Consider the following 12,247-nt stretch of genomic DNA (forward strand, 5'->3'; position numbering starts at 1 on the left):
GTTCTGCACCAATCACATACGAGTAGAATGAAGATGTGCTGGGATCTGTGCTGTGATTGGCTCAGAGCAGTGTCCATCACTTCTTGCTGAGGACGAAGCCCCGCCCCCTCCACAACCCATGTGTTCAGGGAGAGGAGAGAGTGAGCGCGCGGTAAACTCTTTATTATTACTGATTTTTACTGATAATAACCCGGATTTATCGTGTTATTAGTGTTATTATAGATTATATAATATTACTATTACAGGTGCTGGAGTTATTTTATATTAAAATAATATGGATCTGTTGTACTGATACTAAACACTAAACACACAGTCAGGTGAGTTAGTGGTGAATATAGTGTTATTGGTAAATATTGTGTTTTTGGTGTGTATAGTGTTGGTGAGTATAGTGTTAGTGGAGAGTATAGTGTTGAGTGTAGTGTTCTTGATGTGAATAGTGTTGATTATGGTGAGTATAGTGCTTTAGTAAGTATTGTGTTCTTGGTGATGATAGTGTTATTGGTGAGTGTAATATTTGTGGTGAGTATAATGTTAAGTTTGGTGAGTATAATGTTATTGGTAAATATTGTATTTTTGGTGAGTATAGTGTAGAGTATGGTGATAGTGTAGATTAATGTGTAAAGTCATATTTAAACTTTAATGTTAATTTGTGTGCAGATAATTTAATTTAATTTGTGTTATCGGTGACCTGAACCTCTTTTCTCTGTGTTTTCAGGTTAAGAATTGGATTATCGGAATCCTCTGGGCTGTACACTGACAGTAATCGGATATTAACCAAACTGTAACCAGTAATCAGACTGCGATCAAATAGTAATCAGACGGTGATCAGTAATCAGACTGTAATCAGACAGTAGTCAGACTGTAATCAGACAGTAATCAGACTGTAATCAGACAATAATCAGACAGTAATCAGACTGTAGTCAGTAATCAGACTGTAATCAGACTGTAATCAGACTGTAATCAGACTGTAATCGGACAGTAATCAGACAATAATCAGTAATCAGACAGTAATCAGACTGTAGTCAGTAATCAGACTGTAATCAGACTGTAATCAGACTGTAATCGGACAGTAGTCAGACAGTAATCAGTAATCAGACAGTAATCAGACTGTAGTCAGTAATCAGACTGTAATCAGACTGTAATCAGACTGTAATCGGACAGTAGTCAGACAGTAATCAGTAATCAGACAGTAATCAGACGATGCTGAGTGAGGGCGAGGCCGCGGAGCTGCTGTCGTTTCTGCAGTCGGACACGCGGCCGGACGTTAAGGGCGGGGCTACAGAGTACCTGCTGGGTCTGACGGGGACGCGGGACGGCTGCCGGTACCTCAGAACCAAACCGGACTTCCTGCGAGCCCTGCTGACCCTGACCTCTGACCCCTCCATCGCCATCGTTAAAGACTGTTACCACGCCCTCATCAACCTATCCGCCGACGAGACCCTGCACAAGCCCCTCCTCCAGGAGGCGGAGTTCCTGCCCACGCTGTTCCGGAACCTGCTGGACCCGGAGTACCCGTTCTCCGACCGCGTCTGCACCATCCTCACCAACCTGTCCCGCCACCAGCCCACCTGCAGACAGGTGTTCCTCTCGCTGCAGCAGCAGGACGTCAGCCTGGCCAAAATAGTGGAAATATTCTGCACCGAGGGAGCCAATCAGAGCGCCTCGCTGCACTACCTCGGACCCCTGCTGTCCAATCTCACGCAGCTCCCCGAGACCCGCCAATTCATACTGGATAAAGAGAGGTCAGTCACCACGTCTACTGTACAGATAATTAAAACATTCCTACATCATCAATACTGATTAATACTCATCAATACTGATCAATACTGATTAATGTTAATCAATACTGATTAATACTGATATCAGAATCGTATCACATATTTATTTTACACACTGAATGTGTTAATTAATGGAGATGTTTGTGCTGCTCGTTTAGAAGTTCAGTATTTGGGTTCTGATGTTCTGTGTTTGGTTCTGATGTTCTGTGTTCTGTGTTTGGTTCTGATGTTCTGTGTTTGGTTCTGGTGTTCTGTGTTTGGTTCTGGTGTTCTGGGTTCTGGGATTAGTTCTGGTGTTCTGATGTTTTGTGTTTGGTTCTGATGTTCTGTGTTCTGTGTTTGGTTCTGATGTTCTGTGTTCTGTGTTTGGTTCTGATGTTCTGTGTTTGGTTCTGTAGGTGTGTGATACAGAGACTCCTCCCCTACACTCAGTACGAGGCGTCAGTCACCCGGCGAGGGGGTGTGATCGGCACTCTCAGAAACTGCTGCTTTGAACACGGTACCGCACACCACCTCACACTGTACCACACACTATACCTCACACTGTACCTCACACTGTACCTCACACTGTACCACACACTATACCTCACACTGTACCACACACTGTACCACACACTGTACCTCACACTGTACCACACACTGTACCTCACACTGTACCACACACTTTACCTCACACTGTATCACACACTGTACCTCACACTGTACCTCACACTGTACCACACACTGTACCTCACACTGTACCACACACTTTACCTCACACTGTACCTCACACTGTACCACACACTTTACCTCACACTGTATCACACACTGTACCTCACACTGTACCTCACACTGTATCACACACTGTACCACACACTGTACCTCACACTGTACCTCACACTGTACCACACACTTTACCTCACACTGTATCACACACTGTACCTCACACTGTACCACACACTTTACCTCACACTGTATCACACACTGTACCACACACTTTACCTCACACTGTACCACACACTTTACCTCACACTGTACCACACACTGTACCACACACTTTACCTCACACTGTACCACACACTGTACCACACACCACCTCATACTGTACCTCACACTGTACCACACACCACCTCACGCTGTATATTTATATTCAATATTTAAAATAATATTAAATACTAAATAATACTTAAAGAGTAATAATTTATTTATTGTTTTGTGGCAGTAATATACTTACTAATTTAAAAATGTTGTCATACTGCCAAGAATTTCATTATTGAAAAAATATTGTGATATTATTTTAGGGCCATATTGCCCAGCTCTGCTGTTGTGTGTAAATAGTGTAAATAGTTGTGTGTGGAACGTGATTATAAAACTTTTATAGTTTTAATAAAGCTGTATATAAGTGTGAATTCATTAATTTATTCAGAAGTGAACAGGTTACAGGCTGTGGTGTGTGGTGTGTGGTGTTTGGTGTGTGAGTGTAGATCCAGAGTGTGATGGATGAGTCGGGGTGTGTGATGCTCTAATCTCATAGACGCCTGTATCACATTACTGTAGCGTATCGTAGCACAGCATAGCGTAGTGTAGCTCCATAATAAAACTGAAATAAACCACAGGACTCATCACTGATCACATGCTGTGGGTAATGAGAGGATTGTGCTGCAGTAATCACATATCTGATACAGACATTACAGGAAATGAAAAGTGATTAAGCTGAAAAATGCAGTAGTACTGTAAAAATGAAGAGATCACTTCCGTTTCTGAATCAGTTTCTCTGATTTTGCTATTTATAGGTTTATGTTTGAGTAAAATGAACATTGTTGTTTTATTCTATAAACTACAGACAACATTTCTCCCAAATTACAAATAAAAATATTCTCATTTAGAGCATTTATTTACAGAAAATGAGAAATGACTGAAATAACAAAAAAGATGCAGAACTTTCAGACCTCAAATAATACAAAGAAAACAAGTTCATATTCATAAAGTTTTAAGAGTTCAGAAATAATCAATATTTGATTAAATAATCCTGGTTTTTAATCACAGTTTTTAATTTCATGCATCTTGGCATCATGTTCTCCTCCACCAGTCTTACACACTGCTTTTGGATAACTTTATGCTGCTTTACTCCTGGTGTAAAAATTCAAGCAGTTCAGTTTGGTGGTTTGATGGTTTGTGATCATCCATCTTCCTCTTGATTATATTCCAGAGGTTTTTAATTTGCTAAAATCAAAGAAACTCATCATTTTTAAGTGAAATCTTATTTTCTCCCAAGCTGTATGATATACAGAATCTTTAGCGTGTAAATATTTATTGGTCTTATTGATTTTATGGATCTTAATGATCTTATTGTTTTGGCTCCTCCCCCCTCAGCTTATCATGAGTGGTTGCTAAGCGACGCTGTTGACATCCTGCCGTTCCTGCTGCTGCCCCTCGCCGGACCTGAGGAGCTCTCAGACGAGGAGAATGAAGGTAAATCACTATTATTAATATAATCACATCTTCACAAATAAAATGTATGTAATTATTTATTTTAAATAATGTTGTGTTATTTAATAAATTGATTTTAAGTGATTTAAGTGATTTTATCCACTAAATTGAACTTCTTCTATTGATAAATAATTTTTCTAATTCAGGAAATTATAAATAATGTAGTTTTTGTGAATGAATAAAGCTTAAAGAGAGCCGAGTAGTGTAAAACACTTTCAGCATTTATACAGCTGATCTAAACTCTCAGGATCATTCGATCTGTTACTCCTGACTAAGATCAAGACTAAACACTGATCAGTTTATCACAATTCAATATATCACTATATACTGCAGTACTGTAATAAAAATAAAAAAAAAACTTTTACAGTACAAAACACTATCATATTAAGTATATTAGTAATGCATATTAATATTCTAAATAAGTGTACTTTTATATTTTATGTTAAAACCAAAGTACTGCAGTAGTTCATTGTAAAATATAGAAGGCAAGTACTAAAATTAAAATTATAGTTCTGTGTTCTGTTTGTTTCCTCAGTATTTTATTATTTTTAAAAACAATTGGATCAGAAATGATTATAAACATAAGCTGAGCTTATGAAATGTGTTATAGCTGCAGGGTGGTGTGTGTGTAATTAGTGTGTGTGTGTGTGTGTATACTGTGTATTTAGTGTGTGCAGTGGTGTGGTGTGGTCAGTAGAGGGCAGTGTGAGGTAATTAAAGGTACTGGAGGCTGTACTGGTTCTGTATAGAGCTCAGGATCTGTCTCTGGTTCTGGTGATGATAAATTGTGAGCGTGATGAATTTGTGAGCTTGATGATAAATTGTGAGTGTGATGAATTTGTGAGCGTGATTAATTTGTGAGCTTGATGATAAATTGTGAGTGTGATGAATTTGTGAGCGTGATTAATTTGTGAGCTTGATGATAAATTGTGAGTGTGATGAATTTGTGAGCGTGATGAATTTGTGAGCGTGATTAATTTGTGAGCGTGATGATAAATTGTGAGCGTGATGAATTTGTGAGCGTGATGAATTTGTGAGCGTGATGAATTTGTGAGCGTGATGAATTTGTGAGCGTGATTAATTTGTGAGCGTGATGATAAATTGTGAGCGTGATGAATTTGTGAGCGTGATTCATTTGTGAGCTTGATGATAAATTGTGAGCATGATGAATTTGTGAGCGTGTTTCATTTGTGAGCTTGATGATAAATTGTGAGCATGATGAATTTGTGAGCGTGATTAATTTGTGAGCGTGATGATACATTGTGAGCGTGATGAATTTGTGAGCGTGATTAATTTGTGAGCTTGATGATAAATTGTGAGCGTGATGAATTTGTGAGTGTGATTAATTTGTGAGCGTGATTAATTTGTGAGCTTGATGATAAATTGTGAGAGTGATGAATTTGTGAGCGTGATTAATTTGTGAGCGTGATTAATTTGTGAGCTTGATGATAAATTGTGAGCGTGATGAATTTGTGAGCGTGATTAATTTGTGAGCGTGATTATTTGTGAGCTTGATGATAAATTGTGTGCGTGATTCATTTGTGAGCGTGATTAATTTGTGAGTGTGATTAATTTGTGAGCGTGATTAATTTGTGAGCGTGATGAATTTGTGAGCGTAATGAATTTGTGAGCGTGTTGAGGTTTGATTTATTTCAGGGTCTGCAGTTTTATAAGAGCGTATAAAAATATCTGTATTAAAACAGTGTGAGAGTTTAATGAGTGCCCGACTGTAATTATAGCAGGTTGATGAAGAGCACAGCGGCTGGGATTAAAGTGGAAAAATTAAGCTTAATCTTAAGATTTTATATTTCTATTTTTGTCTCTGAGCCTATAAACACTATAAACACCAAACAAAATCAGTCCATCTGTTTTCTGTGAATCAGGTGAAAGAGTTTAGTCTCAGGAATCATTTGCTTCTAAGCTGCATAGAATGACTCTGGCTCCGCCCCTCACCCGTCAACCCCCACCAGGGCCCCGCCCACTAGATCAGTTGAAGAAATGTTTTCATTTGGGTCTGCTGGTTAAGAACCTCAGACAGTACATACACAGTACACACTAATCAGCAGACTTCTTCTGAGGGAGGGATCTGTGACTACTGACAGTGACAAAACAGCAGATGATGGAGATTTCAAATAATACGTTTTCTGCTTTCATCACAGTTAAGTATGGACTAGCTAACACTAACGTGTGGTAAACGCTCAGCAATTAACATGGGGCGTGGCCATCCACAGCTTATTTGCATAAAATGACAGAGCTCTTAAATAGCTCATTCTGAAAGGGCCTGAAAAGAACTTTTGTGTGTAAAGAACTTTTGAAAAGTGTGTGTGTGTGTGTGTGTGTGTGTTTATGGTGTGTGTGCAGGTTTGCCGGTGGACCTGCAGTATCTGCCAGAGGACAAGAAAAGAGAGGAAGATCCCGACATCCGCAAGATGCTCATTGAGACACTCCTGCTGGTAAGATCTAGTTTTGGTAGAGAAGTGGGCGGAGCTTCTTCTGGTCATGGTGAACATAAGGCTTGTGTTGAGTACAGTAGTAAAGTTGTAGTAAAGTGGTATTAGTGAATATAGTAACTCTGTATTGTAGTAGAGAAGTGGGCGGAGCTTCTTCTGGTCATGGTGAACATAAGGCTTGTGTTGTGTACAGTAGTAAAGTTGTAGTAAAGTGGTATTAGTGAATATAGTGACTCTGTATTGTAGTAGAGAAGTGGGCGGAGCTTCTTCTGGTCATGGTGAACATAAGGCTTGTGTTGTGTACAGTAGTAAAGTTGTAGTAAAGTGGTATTAGTGAATATAGTAACTCTGTATTGTAGTAGAGAAGTGGGCGGAGCTTCTTCTGGTCATGGTGAACATAAGGCTTGTGTTGTGTACAGTAGTAAAGTTGTAGTAAAGTGGTATTAGTGAATATAGTAACTCTGTATTGTAGTAGAGAAGTGGGCGGAGCTTCTTCTGGTCATGGTGAACATAAGGCTTGTGTTGTGTACAGTAGTAAAGTTGTAGTAAAGTGGTATTAGTGAATATAGTAACTCTGTATTGTAGTAGAGAAGTGGGCGGAGCTTCTTCTGGTCATGGTGAACATAAGGCTTGTGTTGTGTTCAGTAGTAAAGTTGTAGTAAAGTGGTATTAGTGAATATAGTAACTCTGTATTGTAGTAGAGAAGTGGGCGGAGCTTCTTCTGGTCATGGTGAACATAAGGCTTGTGTTGTGTACAGTAGTAAAGTTGTAGTAAAGTGGTATTAGTGAATATAGTAACTCTGTATTGTATAGAGAAGTGGGCGGAGCTTCTTCTGGTCATGGTGAACATAAGGCTTGAGTTGTGTACAGTAGTAAAGTTGTAGTAAAGTGGTATTAGTGAATATAGTAACTCTGTATTGTAGTAGAGAAGTGGGCGGAGCTTCTTCTGGTCATGGTGAACATAAGGCTTGTGTTGTGTACAGTAGTAAAGTTGTAGTAAAGTGGTATTAGGGAATATAGTAACTCTGTATTGTAGTAGAGAAGTGGGCGGAGCTTCTTCTGGTCATGGTGAACATAAGGCTTGTGTTGTGTACAGTAGTAAAGTTGTAGTAAAGTGGTATTAGTGAATATAGTAACTGTATTGTAGTAGAGAAGTGGGCGGGGCTTCTTCTGGTCATGGTGAACATAAGGCTTGTGTTGTGTACAGTAGTAAAGTTGTAGTAAAGTGGTATTAGTGAATATAGTAACTCTGTATTGTAGTAGAGAAGTGGGCGGAGCTTCTTCTGGTCATGGTGAACATAAGGCTTGAGTTGTGTACAGTAGTAAAGTTGTAGTAAAGTGGTATTAGGGAATATAGTAACTCTGTATTGTAGTAGAGAAGTGGGCGGAGCTTCTTCTGGTCATGGTGAACATAAGGCTTGAGTTGTGTACAGTAGTAAAGTTGTAGTAAAGTGGTATTAGTGAATATAGTAACTCTGTATTGTAGTAGAGAAGTGGGCGGAGCTTCTTCTGGACATGGTGAACATAAGGCTTGTGTTGTGTACAGTAGTAAAGTTGTAGTAAAGTGGTATTAGTGAATATAGTAACTCTGTATTGTAGTAGAGAAGTGGGCGGAGCTTCTTCTGGTCATGGTGAACATAAGGCTTGTGTTGTGTACAGTAGTAAAGTTGTAGTAAAGTGGTATTAGTGAATATAGTAACTGTATTGTAGTAGAGAAGTGGGTGGAGCTTCTTCTGGTGATGGTGAACATAAGGCTTGTGTTGTGTACAGTAGTAAAGTTGTAGTAAAGTGGTATTAGTGTATATAATAACTCTGTATTGTAGGGAAGTGGATGTATATTAAATAAAGTTGAGCAGATTAAATATAAAGTCTTGTGTTTAGTTTAGGCTATATAATGTAATATACAGTATATACTGGTTTGGTGTTATGAATATACGCTGATAATAATCTGATTGGTGTATTTATATCGTCTCCAGCTTACAGCCACTAAAGCCGGACGTCAGATAATGAAGCAGAAGAACGTTTATCCCATCATGAGGGAGTTCCATAAATGGGAGAAGGAGCCGCAAGTGATTTCTGCCTGTGAAAAACTGGTTCAGGTACAGTTCTCACCTGTTAATTACTTGTTTTCAGCTGTAGCCAATCACAATTGATTTATTTTTTTCACACTATAGGGTGCACTCGATTATAAGGTGCATTTTAAGAGACACTATAAGGAAGTTCTAATTCAGCAGGTCTCACCGCTGGGTTGTGGGGGGTTAGGGGTAACTAAGTTAAGTAAAGTTAAGCTAAGTAAACAAAACTGTAATAAAAATACTTTCTTTTAAAGTTAAACGAGTGCTGGATGTTAATCGACACATCAGATTTCTCTCCTGATTTATTTGGGTGATTAAAGTGCTTCCGTTTATTTACAGTAAGGTTAGATTCCAAGATTTCTCCAGCACTAAGGTTGGAGCATTAGCATTGCTAGCATGCTACACTGAGAAACCCTAAGTGCTCCGGTAATCCAGGGTGATATTAGCTAGTAGTTTTTCTCACATTTAAACACAGTAAACATGCAGACTACAGTCCAATATACTCACCTCTGAACTATAAAAGAGCCAGCGCTTAGTGACGCTAATGCTGCTCCAGCAGTGCTAGCCAGGGTTAGCAGAACCACTGCTCTAAATTTTTTGAGAGTAATGTTTGTAGTTAATGAGCTTCCAGACACTATAGGAAAAAAAAATCAGTAAAGTGATGGAGCATCACGACCCAAACAGCCCAAACCCGGTACAGGTCCGGCACCGTCTCTGAGCTTCGGGCTGGTGGTTGTGTTCGGTTTCTCCCCAGACAGCAGTCAGACGGACTCCAGCACCAAACAGGACCTTTTTACGAGAGGAAAAAGAGCAGGATGCTGTAATTGGGTGGAAAAGTCTCGGCTGTGGCGCAGTGTGACGGAACCGTGAGGAACCAACCGGCTCACGGAAAGACCTGACGAGTCTCGCTGTAAACCCTGTAAACCCCTCTAAACCCCGCCTCCTTCAGAACATGTGGGAGATCCCGTCCTCAGGCAGGACTTCAGTCAGCCGGCGAGTTTAATCACCATCATAAAGCCTCTCGCACACTCGCCTCACCATTACCCCAATATTTACCCTGCATTAACCGCCTGTTCCTGTAATACAGCGCTAATATAACTCTGATCACAAACCTGCAGCACGGAGGATATCTTACTCTGCTGTCTAACGACCAGTGGAGCTATCTATCTACAGCTCTGTAAACAAAAAATAAGAGAGCTCTTTAAAATAATGAGTTTCTACCAAACTGAACTGCTTGAATTTCTGCACCAGGAGTAAAGCAGCATAAAGTTATCCAAAAGCAGTGTGTAAGACTGGTGGAGGAGAGCAAGAAAAAAACTGTGATTAAAAAACAGGATTATTCCACCAAATATTGATTATTTCTGAACTAGTGAGTAAATATATAATCTGTTGAGTTTGGGCACTTTAGGAGACACAGATTAAGTTGTGTGTAAACTGTGTGAGTGAGATATTTACCCATCTCCCATTGCACTTCTGTCCGCAGCACTGTGTGTAATGTGGTACTGTTACAGATTAACGAATAGTCGACAAATTAAAATAATCAACGTTGTTGATTATATCGACAGTTCTCTGAAATCCAGCTAAAGGGGGATTAGTTTAATTGGTGATTTGGCTAACCTGCTAAGCTAACGGTGGATTCAGCTGGTCATGTCTTACTTTAAATTAAGTACAGGCTTACATGCTACTCGGTAATGCTGCATCATCAGCAGCAGCTCGAAAAGAGGCGGAGTCTGACTTCACATGTATCGGAGGAAGCATGTGTTAGTCTTCACCCTCCTGGTGTGTTGGGGCATCACTAGTGATAGGGGGAGGAGTCCTAATGAGTGGGACGGGTAATTGGCCGTGTAAAATGGGGAGAAAATAGGAAAAATTCTGAATAAAATTATATTAAAAAAACAGTGTTAAATGTAGTAGTTTGATAAACACAGGCAGCAGTGAGTGAAAATACAGAAGAAAATACCCAACATTTGTACAGAAACTCCGCAGTGCGACTCCTGTGCTCCAGCTCCAGCTTAACTGATCACTCAGCCAGAGGGCGGTGCTCAAAAAAAGGATGTTTTTTTGAGATAAAACACAAGATGTTAAAATGTTCGCATTTACAGGGAAAAGCTAATTCTAAGAATCGATTTTGGGTTTATATAAATCAATATCAGATAAATCAAATGAAGATCGATTTGAGTTGAAAAATCTAGTTCAGGTGGAGTGTGTGATGTCTGTGTGTGTGTGTGTGTGATGTATTGTATTATGTACGTGCAGGTACTGATCGGGGATGAGCCGGAGGCTGGGATGGAGAACCTGATGGAGGTGGAGATCCCGGAGGAGGTGGAGCAGAAGCTGAAGGATCAGGACGATAAAGAGAAGGAACAGATAGAGAAGGAGGAGCAGGAGCTTCTGAAGGAGGAGAAGAAGAAACACCAGAGTGAATCTCCTGAAGGACTGGAACGATAATCACAGCTCCCAAACATCACAATACAAACAGACTTTCTTTACCTTTAATTAGAGCTCCACAATATATCAATACTTTATTAAATCAGGATACAATTTATCAAATCAACAGAGAAGATTATTACGGCCTGAAGATCACTGACCCAACTGTACATTTCATTACAGAGAAATAAATAAATCATGTTAAACTGAAGGATGTGTAGCAAAATTTTATATAAATCACTGTACTTTACAGCTCTGGAAAAAAATAAGATTTCACTTAAAAATGATGATTTTCTTTAATTTTACCAAATTAAAAACCTCTGGAATATAATCAAGAGGAAGATGGATGATCACAAACCATCAAACCACCAAACTGAACTGCTTGAATTTTTGCACCAGGAGTAAAGCAGCATAAAGTTATCCAAAAGCAGTGTGTAAGACTGGTGGAGGAGAACATGATGCCAAGATGCATGAAAAAAACTGTGATTAAAAACCAGGGTTATTCCACCAAATATTGATTATTTCTGAACTCTTAAAACTTTATGAATATGAACTTGTTTTCTTTGCATTATTTGAGGTCTGAAAGCTCTGCATCTTTTTTGTTATTTCAGTCATTTCTCATTTTCTGTAAATAAATGCTCTAAATGAGAATATTTTTATTTGTAATTTGGGAGAAATGTTGTCTGTAGTTTATAGAATAAAACAACAATGTTCATTTTACTCAAACATAAACCTATAAATAGCAAAATCAGAGAAACTGATTCAGAAACTGAAGCGCTCTCTTTATTGTTTACAGAGCTGTATAGACGTGCAGATCATCTCGTAGCAGCAGGAGCAGATAAAACACTCTCAGCTTTAGAGAGAGAGAGTAATAATAATGATAATGTAATAAAATAATGAATTTAGTAAATATCTGAGGTTAAGGAGACGGACCGGGGTTATTAATGCTTGGTGAGATTTGTGGGGAGGAGGAGGTTCACTGCCAGGTCCTGTGGTCTGCAGTCCTGCGGTGGTGAGCGCTGAGGTCTCGGGCGTAGTGTAGTTTAGA

At 39.3% G+C, this 12,247-nt stretch overlaps 1 protein-coding gene across 1 annotated transcript; it reads left to right on the forward strand.

Annotated features, from left to right (window-relative positions):
- The first annotated feature begins 60 nt into the window (after positions 1-60).
- On the forward strand, positions 61-11,410 carry hgh1 (HGH1 homolog (S. cerevisiae)). Its single transcript, XM_022662214.2, has 7 exons — positions 61-151; positions 716-1,742; positions 2,177-2,277; positions 4,131-4,229; positions 6,609-6,700; positions 8,674-8,796; positions 11,029-11,410. Exons 2-7 carry the CDS (start codon positions 1,201-1,203, stop codon positions 11,218-11,220), a joined length of 1,149 nt encoding a protein of 382 aa, XP_022517935.1. The 5' UTR covers positions 61-151; positions 716-1,200; the 3' UTR covers positions 11,221-11,410.
- Positions 11,411-12,247: the final 837 nt, after the last annotated feature.

This window comes from Astyanax mexicanus, chromosome 3 (assembly GCF_023375975.1).
Source record: "Astyanax mexicanus isolate ESR-SI-001 chromosome 3, AstMex3_surface, whole genome shotgun sequence".
Classification (NCBI taxonomy): domain Eukaryota; kingdom Metazoa; phylum Chordata; class Actinopteri; order Characiformes; family Acestrorhamphidae; genus Astyanax; species Astyanax mexicanus.